The 12,545-nt window shown below is 30.0% G+C and overlaps 1 protein-coding gene across 1 annotated transcript; it reads left to right on the plus strand.

The window, feature by feature from the left end:
* Positions 1 to 8,986: 8,986 nt before the first annotated feature.
* LOC131641991 (uncharacterized) lies at positions 8,987 to 12,198 on the plus strand. The gene is made up of 6 exons (XM_058912285.1): positions 8,987 to 9,141; positions 9,389 to 9,444; positions 9,548 to 9,579; positions 11,027 to 11,268; positions 11,488 to 11,724; positions 11,818 to 12,198. Exons 2-6 carry the CDS (start codon positions 9,392 to 9,394, stop codon positions 11,824 to 11,826), a joined length of 573 nt encoding a protein of 190 aa, XP_058768268.1. The 5' UTR covers positions 8,987 to 9,141; positions 9,389 to 9,391; the 3' UTR covers positions 11,827 to 12,198.
* The last annotated feature ends 347 nt before the right edge of the window (positions 12,199 to 12,545 follow it).

A 12,545-nucleotide genomic window follows, 5' to 3' on the forward strand; every position in this document is an offset into this window, starting at 1 on the left:
TCCAGAATTTAAAAATAATAATTTATTAATCCAAAAATATTTATTTATATTAATAAATATATAAGTTTGTTGTATTTTAAAAATGACAATTAATATAATAATGTATTATTAAATATATTGATATAATTATATATTAATCCACATAGTATTGATATTACTATATATTTATATATTTATATAATCGCTAATATAACTATATGTTAACTATTAAATAAAAATATTATTATACAAAATTTTCTTTTGATTATCACTATTTTCAAAAGGCAGAAACTAATATGATTATATATATATTAATATTCATGATAAATATATAATTATATGAATTCTTTTTATTACAAAAGCTAAATATTTTTAAACGATTATCATTGTGTTTGAAAGACAACAAATCTATTATTTTGTTTCTTACAATATGTCATAAATATAGTATTTTTTGTATAAAAATTAATTATATAATTACATGATAATTAAAACCCGTATATATTTAACTTTTGTATCAAAATTATTACTATAGTTATTATATATCAATCATTAAATTTAATATTTAATTTTATTAATTGTTTCATTTTGAAAATAATAATAACAGAAAGAAAAACATTTTATAAATATTGATTTTTATTTAGAAGTTAAAATATAACAATATTAATATCCATGATTAATATATTATAATATTAATAATAATTGGATTAATATATGATGGCATTAATATTTTTGTTCATACATAATAATATTAATTGTTGCAAACAAAAAAAAAAGCAAACAAAAAAAAATTAATTGTTATTTTAAAAATATAATTAAAGTATGCATTTATAATTATATTAATAGTGTATAATTTTTAGATTAATACATAATTAATTTTAATTTCTGGATAATATAAAATACATGTCTACATATTAATTATTAAATAAAATGTATTATCTATCATATTATTTCAACTAATTATCATAATTTTAAAATGTCAAAAAATTAAATATTCCGTTTCTTGAAATATATGTAAATTAATTTTGTTAAGTATTATAAAGGGAAATGTAGTGTCTCTGGGGCGTTGGTTCAGAAATTAAAAAGATAAGTTGAGTATTATTTAATAGATTAAAAGGATAATTTTTTAATTAAAATATGTGTATTCGATGAATAGAAAATATGAATAATTATTATTTTTAAAGAATATTGTATGCATTTAATGCATTGAATTTATAATATTTTCTTTATTTAAAATGTTTAACTTCTACCCTGAGGCACTTGTTAGCATGACCCTTATATAAATTATCAATAAATATGACTACGGAAATAGAAATCAATCTAGTCTATTCATTTTAATGAATTAAAATTTAGTGATTAAAATTAATTATTCTCATTTCTCATAATAACCAAGTGTTGTCACTCTCACCTAGTCAAAAGCTTTACAGTTGGATCCTTATTCCCAACGGAAACGTGGGTCAATAACGACTATGACTTTTTGTTTGTCCAAGACACGTCGTATCCCACATTTCTTTTTTTCAGAGGCAAGAAAAACATAGAGGCGTGGCGATACCTTCTTTCACGCGGCCTTGCATCGTCGCCCTTTCCTATAACGCTCCCAAGTCATCGCTCTAACAAAGTTCAAAAGTATTATTGTAGCCTTGGTTCTAAATTTCTTGTCTGATAAAATTGAATATCATGTATACACAACTGCAAAGATTATACATATTCAAGGATGAATTCGAATTCAAAAGAGAAAAAAATATCATTTCATAGTAATTTTCTCTAATCTTTGCTCTTAAAATTAGTACTTTGTGAATGTCAAACTAAAAATTGTATTTAGTTTAGGAGTTCATTTAGGTTATGGTGCGTATTTAATTTTATATTTATTACTTTGTAAATGTCAAACTAAAATTTGTATTTAGTTTTGGAGTTCCTTTAGATTATGGTGCGGATTTAATTTTATATTTAAATAAATATTTAATATAGATTTATCTAGAAAAAATCAATTAATATGAATAGTTAAATAAAGTTAACTTGGAGATCCCTTTATTTAATTATTTGTAGTATAAGAATTTTTAAGAGGTATAGATGATTTTTTTTTTCTTTATTAGGATTGTGGTCTCTTTGCAAAGTGTTTATTTCATTAGGTGGGGTGTCTAAGATTAGAGATGGGTTACCTATTGTTTGACATTCAGTTCCATGAACAATTTGGAAATTTTAGAATAATGTTGTTTTTATAAGTATATATGTCTACAAACGTGACACGTAGAATAAATAGTATCAATTATCACATAGAGAGGGGCTAACACAATAAAGGTCCATCTCCCTACATATATATACTTCTTTTATAAACGTTCTGACTTTAAATATAAATCTTGCTATTATTATTTTATAATATATTGATTTACTCTATTCTAATAATAACATCTTATTTTTAATATATATATATATATATATATATATATATATATATATATATATATATATATATATATATATATATATATATATATATATATATATATATATATATATATATATATATATATATATATATATATATATATATATATATATATATACTAGAAAATTTACATTGTGGAGGCTAAATAAATTCTCATTCAAAAGTAATTTTGTGTATTATTCTAAAGTAAATATTTTATGTTTTGAATTTATATAAAATTGAATAAATTAATATTAAAGAAGATTAACTTACTCATATTTCTAATTTTTTTCTTTCATTCATAACTTTTTTAAATAATTTGTAAAAATAAAAAAATATGCTCACTGAATTATAACAAATGAGCATTAAGAGATAAAATATTAAACATATAAAGATAAAATAATAAGAGAGATATATGCAGTATATTTATAGTTTTTTTTATCAAATTAAAATATATGCATAGTTTAAAAGATTTTGAAATTTAAGTGGCGGTCTTTGACTACACACCAATTGGTGTAGTGTAGGTCCGTGTCTCTCTCTCTCTCTCTCTCTCTATATATATATATATATATATATATATATATATATATATATATATATATATATATATATATATATATATATATATATATATATATATATATATATATATATATATATATATCCTACAAACATGTCATTTAGATATCAACTCTAGACAGTGGAGTGGCGGATTTATTTGAGGACTGTTAGGTGCAACAGCATCCCTCAATTTTCAAGATATATTTTTTAAATATATATGGTTCTAAAGAAACTATTTAAAAAATGTAATAAAAAAAACATAGTAAAGAAATAAAAACTCGGTATGTTCTTTAACTTTTAAATTCTCAATTTAATAATAATTTCTAATAAAATTTAATGAGAAATAATAATTAATAATTTATTAATAAAATGATGTGGATAATAATAAAAATTAAGTTTTATGCCACATCATGAAAAAATTCCATGTATTAATAATTTTTTTCACATGTCAATATTTTTTGGACTAAAATTGTGTATGATGGACCAAAACTTTTTAAAAAATAAATAGGGAGACTGATTTCGTGAACAGAGCATAATAAGAGGACCAAAACTATAATTTAGCTTAAATTTTAATATATTGAAAAAAGGTACTTACCTTATAATTTCTTAAGAATTTTTTTAGAAAAATATGCACTTTTATATTTTTAAATCTATATAAATTTCATATTAATTTGATGAAATCCACCTAAAATTTTAAGGATAAATTTTTTTGTAAAGGTGTATGTTCTTAGCACTCCTTCTATTTAATATTTATTAATGAATCTTATATCAATTAGATAATATACTTTATTTCTTTATAAATATGTATATTTCTATTGAAAAAAATATTGAGGACTTACTTTGGTTCAGCAGCAAAATTTTTGATTTTGCAAGTAAATATGAGGTTGGAATCCTAGCTACATAGCAATGTTATTTTATTATAAAAAGATCAACTATTATAGTTTAAAATTGCACTTTGTGTCGGTTCTTTCTATTTACCCTGAACAATCATAATGATAAAATGGTGAAAAACAAACTGTTAATTTAATAGTTAGTGTGTTGTGTATTTAATTATTCAACAAGAATTAGTGCAATATGGTGCAATTGTCTAAAATTGAGGGGTGAAGATTGAAAAGACATATAATTAGTATACATTTAAAAAGTTGAGGGGGTCCAACCTTACTGCACACCCTGATGACCATGTGGCTCCGCCCTTGATCTTATTACTCTAGTTCTCATCTACAATATAAGAAAATAAGTTGGTCTGGAAAGTTCCTAATTGCCCCTGCTGCTATTTTGTGCTGCCACATGGGATATTCTGCTACTAGCTTCAGCTCTAAACAACTCTTCCAACTTTTGCTATATCCTGAAAAATATTATTAAACTTTTCACTCTATGTTCTCTCTCATATCTTTCTCTGCTTCAAAACTCAACCCTAATCTATCTTCAACCCTAAACCATCTTCCATCTTCAAAGCTTAACCATCTTCATCGCCTTCCTCTGAGCTTTCTACATGTCCAGATCGATTCAAAAACAGTTTGGTATATCACTGAAACAATAATGGTGTGCAAAACGGTTTACGGTGTTCGAATAAATTGGATTGTGATTTTAGGGTTCATCTTTTTTTCTTCTGATTTTTCCTGATTTAGTGTTTGTTGTTTCAGGTTTGGTATTGTTGTTTCATCTACCATTGCTTCATCATTAAAGATGTTAAATACAACAGTATAGCATATTCCTCTTCCTCTTAATGCTCTTTCTTCTTCCTCTTAATGACAGTATAAGTTTTTACGGATACTCATTAAAATTTGGGGAAAATCGGCAGCGACGGTGGTGCAAAAAGGGGAGCGGAGGACAAAAGGCTACTCCGGCGGTGGTGACGAATTCGTGAGGAACGAGTGGAGGTCGGGATTCGCAAATTTCCGGTAATAAGTGATGAAATTTTTTATGCTTTTATTTCTATAGTATTGTTAGTTTACTTGGAAACAAACTTGTTAAAAGTAGCAATAGGTAAAGTCTTAGTTAAAAAATCAACAAGTTGTTCATGTGTGGAAATAGGAAGTAGCTGAAGTAATCCTTGTTGAAGCTTTTCGTGGACCAAGTGACAATCTATCTCCAAGAGCTTGGTGCGCTTATGAAAAACAGGATTTGCGGAAATATGTAAGGCGCTTTGACTGTCACAATACAAGACTGGTAGTTTGGAACACGAAACTTGAAGCTCCTTCAATAAGAAAGTTCACCAAAGCAGTTCACAAGTGGCAAATGAGAGTGCTCTATATTCAGCTTCAGAGGAGGATCGTGATATTGTTTGTTGCTTCTTTGCTCGCCATGAGATAAAAACCTAAAAAGAAACAATAACCATAAATGAATTTTCGTGAATCAAGTCAACTTACCCAATTAACATCTTAAAAGCCAATGATCTACAGTTTAGAGTTTCTAGAAAATAAGAGTCATCTCCCAAGACTACCTTTTAAGTAATGCAAAACACGACATACAGCTTGATAACGGACCAAGGTTGGATTATGTAGGAACTCAGTGAGTTGTTGAATTGCATAAGTAATGTCATATCTTGTAGTATTCAAGTAAAGGAAACGACCAATCAACCTTCGGTAGGCACCAATCCCATCAAAAGACTTACCACCATCAGCATGTAACTCGATTGAAGAATCAAGAGGTGTAACTGCATGCTTAGAACCAAGGAAACCTGATTCCTGTAGAAGATCAAGACAATAGTTCCTTTCAAACAAAGAAATTGTTAGAACATGAAATGTTCTGATCAATATTTCTAGTTTTGATGATAACATTATATATGAATTTTGTATAAGACAATGTGGTACTCTAATTATTCACGTTTTCCATTTCAGGAAAAGTCTAAAAGAGTATGCACAAAATCAACATTCAGAAGCTCTGACCCAGAAGATCTGGATGGCTTTATTAGAACATGGTCTGGAAGACATCAGAAGATGGTCTTGAGAAAATCAGAACATGATCTGGAAGGCATCACAAGCAAGGCTCTGAAGATCTGATGGTATCACACTACAAAGCACTTCCAAAGTCTGATGACTAAAGTTGCATCTGCACCAACGCTGAAGACTCTGATATTCAAACATTATTCTAATAGTCTGAGTCCAGAAGCAAGTACAAGATGAAAAGGCTACAACGTCAAATCTGTCTGACTGACAAAAGGAACGCTAGAAGCTACAAAAGGAAAAGTCAGTAAAAGCAGTTGAAGCATGGCTCGAGGTAGTTGACAAAAGAGTGAAACATTAAATGTAGCAGTGTACTATTCATGCAAAGCATTAAATGTTACTCAACGGTCACATTTTCTCACTGCCTATATAAAGAAGTTCTGATGCTGAAGCAAAAAAACAACGCTCACTCCAAGTAACCTTACGCTGCCAAATTAAATCCAAACATTGTCACACAAAAACAGCAAGAAACTCCATCTTCAACCTCACAAACATTGTAATATCTTAGTGAGTGTTAGAAATTAATCTTAAGAGAAAAATCACTTGGTGATTATAGCTTATTAAGAAGCACATTAAACTCTTGTAATATTATTTACATCTTTTGTAAAAGGAATTTCCTAGAGTGATCAAGTTGTGATCTATATACTCTAGAAGACTTAGAAGTTGTCTAAGTGGAGAACCATTGTAATCGAGGTTGATTAGTGGATTAAATCCTCAGTTGAGGTAAATCACTCTGTCAGGGGTGGACTGGAGTAGTTTGATTAACAACGAACCAGGATAAAAATAACTGTGTGACTATTTTTTATCTACCATTTTTAGAAACAACCCTTATTCAATCCCCCCTTTCTAACTGTTTTTCACTCCTTCAGAAATTCCTTCCTTTAAATGAGCAACCTCTAATCCTAGGAAATATTTTAGTAATCCCAAATCCTTAATGCTAAAATTACTATCCAGACAGGCTTTGATTTTGGTAAACTCTTCCATAGAATTACCAGCTAGAATCATGTCATCAACATAAACTAAAATAGCTGTAAAACAATTGGAAGTTTTGAGAGTGAACAGATAATAATCAGAGGTTGATTGTTTGTAACCTTGTTGGATAAGTAAAGTAGTCAGTTTCTCATACCACTTGCGATTGGCCTACTTCAAAACATACAAGCTTTTCATCAATTCACAAACTTGATTAGGCTTGTCACAAGGAACACCTTCTGGTATGGTCATGGACACATCTTCTTGCAAATCATCATGCAAGAATACGTTGTTCACATCAAGTTGATGCAAGGACCAAACATGAATAACAGCATCATCAAGAAGAGTTCTCACTGTACGTAGTCAGTTTAGCTACAGGAGAGAAGGTGTCAAAAAATCCAATCCCTCAATTTGATTGTAACCTTTAGCCACCATCTTGGCTTTATATCTTCCTATTGTTTCACATGCCTTGTGTTTAACCTTAAACACCCATCTGATTCCAATTGGCTTAACATGAGGTGGTAGATGAACTACGTTCCAAGTCCTATTCTTTTTTAATGCCTCTAATTCAAATTCCATGGCCTTAATCCAATGTTCAGATAAGCAAGTTATTTTATAATTCTTTGGCTCAATGTTAAGTGAAATAGAAGTGGTGAAAACACGATGAGACTCGGACAAATGAGACAAAGAATCAAAAGAAAAAATGGGATAAAGTATGTTTGTGTCACCTGAAGATGTTTTGTTAGCAGAATTGAGGGAAGAATTATAAACAAAATCAGAAAGATAAGCAGGTGTGTATTTGGTTCTAACAGGTCTGGTATGTATGAGAGGTCCACTAACAGACTCACCTACAGGTTTTATATTGTTAATAATGTCTAAATCTCATTCAGTTTGTTTTGTTTCAGTGGGATATGTGTGAATAGGATTGGTCATGAGTTGACTGTGTGCTAATTCTTGAGGTAAAATATCATAACCATGAAAAATGTCTTGTGGTGAAGGGTCATGTACAATATCATTTTGGTTTAAGCCATTTAAGTTAGAATTGTTATGTGAAAATGTAGAATCAATATGAGTATTAGGTTTAGGATTGTTAGGTGGAAATGTGAATATGATACTCCTAAGAAGGATGATGTTCTCCTAGGTAAGGGAATCTATTTTCATAATGTGTGACATTTCTAGAAATGAAAACTTCATGATTGTTCACATCTAATAAAACAACACCCTTCATACCATTTTTGTATCCAAGAAAGACACATTTTCTACTTCGGGGTTCAAGTTTAGTTATGTGAATTTGAAGTGTAGATGCATAAGCTAATGAACCAAAAAATTTAAGAGAATCTAAATCAGAAATTTCATGATGCAAAACAAAGCGAGGAGAATGATTATCAAGAATAGGAGTACGTATTTTATTTATGATGAAAGTAGTATGTAAAATGGCATATAACCAAAATTTCTTTGGAGGTTTAGACTGAAAAAGCAAAGCTCTGCCAACCATTAGAAGATGTTGGTGTTTCCTCTCCACTTTGCATGTTCTAATAGTCTTTACTTTAGCTCCATATTATTTTTCATTAAGTTTAACAATATTCATGACACGTCGTCTTGCTTCAGATTTAGCTTTCATGAGAGTTATCCTAGTATATCTACTGTAGTCATCTATAACAATGAAAAAATAGGAATGAACATGCAAAGATTTCACAGCTAGATGTCTCCAAATATCAAAATGGATCATATCACAATGGTGTAAAGCTCTATTTGTGCTAACAATATAAGAAAAGTTTCTCTGTCTAGCATAATGGCACACATCACAAACATCTTTATTATTAGCAGCAATGAAGGGATACGAAATGTAAAGATGTCAATTTTAAAAATTGATTTTCAACATGACTAAAAAAAATTAATTTCTAACTAAAAACATGAATAGGAAATTTTCATCTAAAAACAATAAAAAATATTATTTTCTTTTCTTTTCACTTTTTATTCACCTTTCTTAATATTCTTTTTATTAGTTTTCTTCAAGATGTATCTATGAGACGGAAGAAGTTAAAGTAAAAAAAAAAAATTATATTAACTTTTTTTAAATAAAATAGAAAATAAATTAATTTTAACTAAAAATAACTTTAATCAATTAAAACTACAACAAAATTTAGAAAATAAACTCTTTCTCATAATACCCCATCTCCGGCGAGAAAACCCCATCACCGGCGATCGTACCGTCTCCGTTGCTTCCGTTGCCGTTCTTCTGACCAACCACCACCGCTCATCGCCGTAAGTCTCTGTAACCCTGTCTCTATTATGTGTTATTTTTCCTCTCCGTGGTTGTCACTAAACCCTAAATCTATTTTCTCTCAAATCCCTAATTTGTGATTATTGGTTTTGAATTGACGGAGAATGATAACCACTGTAAACTATAATTTCCAAATCATGTAATTTTTTCATTAGAGTACTGAAGTTTTCATTTTTATTGAATTTGGATTGAAAAAACTTGATTTTGATGTGCCTTTTGTTATTGCAGAAAATGTTCAAGAACACGTTCCAGTCTGGATTTCTTTCTATATTATACAGTCTTGGGTATGTTTTGTTTTGGCTTGTTTGTTTCATATTTCAGTTTCGCGTGTTTGTTGTGATTAAGGTACTGAATTTTGGCACTGTGGTTTCAATTTTTTTTTTGTAGGAGCAAACCTTTGCAGATATGGGACAAAGAAGGTAAATGTTTTTTTTTTTGCAGTGGCATTAGGTGTAATTTTTAGTTTGCTAGAAATTTGATACGTTGAATTGAGTTGATCGGAAATCATTAGCTTTAATTGATTATTTATTCTCATTGTTGAAGTTTTGTTTTGTCGTACTTGTTGTGAAACAGTAAGGTTGTTGCCTTATGCGATGCACAGCACTGTCCTTTTGGTCATGGTGTGTAAGTCTTGTGAGGGATGAAATTTGGTATTTTGACCCTCATTTGTATTGTGAAAGGGAATTGGTGCATTATGATATTTAACAATATATTAAGTTACCCTTTATCTATTGATTTAGTTACACTTTCTCTCAGTTAAGAAATGTTGTGTTTTGTAAAACAAGTATATTGCTTCAATGTGTAATTAAAAATATCTTTTGAATGACTCTTCATGATCATGCTCTTGTTGTAGTTCATGCTGAGTGGAAATTTAGGTAGATGAATGGAAAAGAAAAACTTACATTAGGAATGTATTCATTTAGGAGAAAGTTGGAATAGATGAGATATGAGAGGAGATGGCAGAAACTTGCTCTAGCTTATTTAGCCGTGACTCTAGTGAGAAAAAAATGGATTAATGGAACCTAATTTGGTTTAAATGGGTAGAGAAAGACTGAAGAAAACTTATGTAAAACCGCTAATATGAATACGTTGAAAATCTAGTTATTGATGGAGCCTTATTGCATCAATTGATCCATGTAATTGACTTTCTAGTAGGATAAGGCTAGGTGGTGGTTTTATAAAGGAGCTTGATAAAAAGTAAAAAGATGGATAAAAGTAAAGGAGCTTGATCGAAATGGAGAATTACTGATAGTGAAACAATCCCTAGCCCGACCAGAGCTGTGCTCCTATAGGAAGCTTGTTTCCTACTCATAACTAATTTCACAATTCACCAAAGTACTGCTCTCGACCCACACTCCTACTTCTTGTAACACGGAAATAGTTTCCGGTCTCTCTTTTTACCCCAACGTCACTAACAAACTAAATTTACCCATATATTCCCTTTTTGCTCCCCCAAGAGTAAACCTTCCAATCTCTGGGTCCACTTGGCTCAATATGGACTAATTGTTCTCTTGTATCATTAGGGGGCTCAATATGGAATAATTGTTCTCTTGGATCATTCTCTATGACTCCGTTCCTAACACTATGATATTTTTTCTATTTCACATTCAGCATTGTTTGTGTGATATGCTTTGTACTTGGCCTTGAAGTGTTCAGAGAAATGAGAGTTAGATAATTTTTCTTATAATCTGTTTTGATTCCGTTCACTGGTCAATCCTTTTGTGTTGTTTCTTGGTGATATTTAGTACTTTAGCAATGAAATTTTCTCTATTAGTTTACTGTTTATCTTAACATATCTGTGGTTTGCTTGATGATAGTAACAACTTTCTTATACTTATGATTTTGTCTTGTGGTATTTTTTTGTAGTTGTGAATGGCCATATTAAGCGACCACAAGATGAAGACATACAATCCAATGTGCTCGAAATAATTGGGTCGAATATTCAGTCCACATTCATTACGTGCCCGGCAGATCCTGCTGCCACACTTGGTATAAAACTTCCATTCCTGGTTATGATTGTCAAGAATCTAAAGAAGTACTTCACATTTGAGATTCAAGTTTTGGATGATAAGAATGTTAGACGAAGATTTCGAGCTTCTAATTTCCAAGTGTGTAAGTCCGCCCATGATTGCGCGTGTCTTGTAGGATTGCCAACATCTTGCCGTTGTTTAACTTCTCCCAATTAGATTTTCTTACTAGTAACATGTTTTCATGATTTCTTTTGCTGAAATAATAAACTCTTGATATTAGTATCACAAATACAGTTATGCTGTTTCTACCCAAATTGCAATCAATGTGCATTACAAGTGATTTTTTTCATTTGATAGGGTGTCACTCGAGTAAAGCCCTACATTTGCACTATGCCACTGAGAATGGATGAGGGTTGGAATCAAATCCAGTTTAACCTAGCTGATTTTACCAAGAGGGCATATGGTACTAATTATGTGGAGACACTACGAGTTCAGGTCCATGCAAACTGTCGCTTGAGAAGAATATACTTCTCTGATCGTCTCTACTCTGAAGAGGAACTCCCACCTGAGTTCAAATTGTACCTTCCAATGCAGGTAAGAGATGTCTGTAATGAACATCTAATCTTTTGGTTTATCTTTTCATCTCAATTGCATGCCGATTTTCACCTTGTATTGTTCATAATGCAGAAATCATGAGAGTATTATGGGAGGATGGAATTGAAGCCACAAGATGTTTGGATGTTATGTGTAGTTCTGCATTGGCTTCCTTGCACTAAAAATTGTATTCTCTGTACTGGTAGAACAAGAACTTGTTACAACTGCTCTACTTCCTTTCAGTGTCAGATTAAGTTGTGATGTTTTTCTGTAATATTGAACTCAACTTTATTGATAAACCTGTTCTTTTATTGTGTTACCAAAGAAAAAGGGTAGATATATTTTGAATGCAAGAGAAGATGTGTGCCTGATTCTTGGAAGGGGTGTGTGTGGGTTGGTTAAATTGCAATGTGCCATTTACTATAAATGTAATGAAATCCTTCACTACAAACAGAAATTTTCATATTGGTGTCACCATTTGTTGCAACTTTCTGATAAGAAATAGTTCTAGTTTTTATAGAAGGAATGATAATATCAAATTTGCATTTAACCACAAATTAGAGTGTAGATGCAATTTTTATGCCAATCTAATAAAGTTTTTATTACTTAGGAAATTATAGGTGAACTGATACCCTGAATGTTTATATGTTTGATATAAAAATTCAAATTCAACGTCTCATTTTAAAGCATAAATCATATAATTATGTCTGCCAAATGATATTGTTTTTTTTATGACAAATATGATATTAATGAAAGACCATAATACCAATTCTAGCTCCCAACATTGGATTACTAACATGTGCTAACTGATTGTGATCTCT

This window comes from Vicia villosa, unplaced genomic scaffold (assembly GCF_029867415.1).
Source record: "Vicia villosa cultivar HV-30 ecotype Madison, WI unplaced genomic scaffold, Vvil1.0 ctg.004353F_1_1, whole genome shotgun sequence".
Taxonomy (NCBI): Eukaryota; Viridiplantae; Streptophyta; class Magnoliopsida; order Fabales; family Fabaceae; genus Vicia; species Vicia villosa.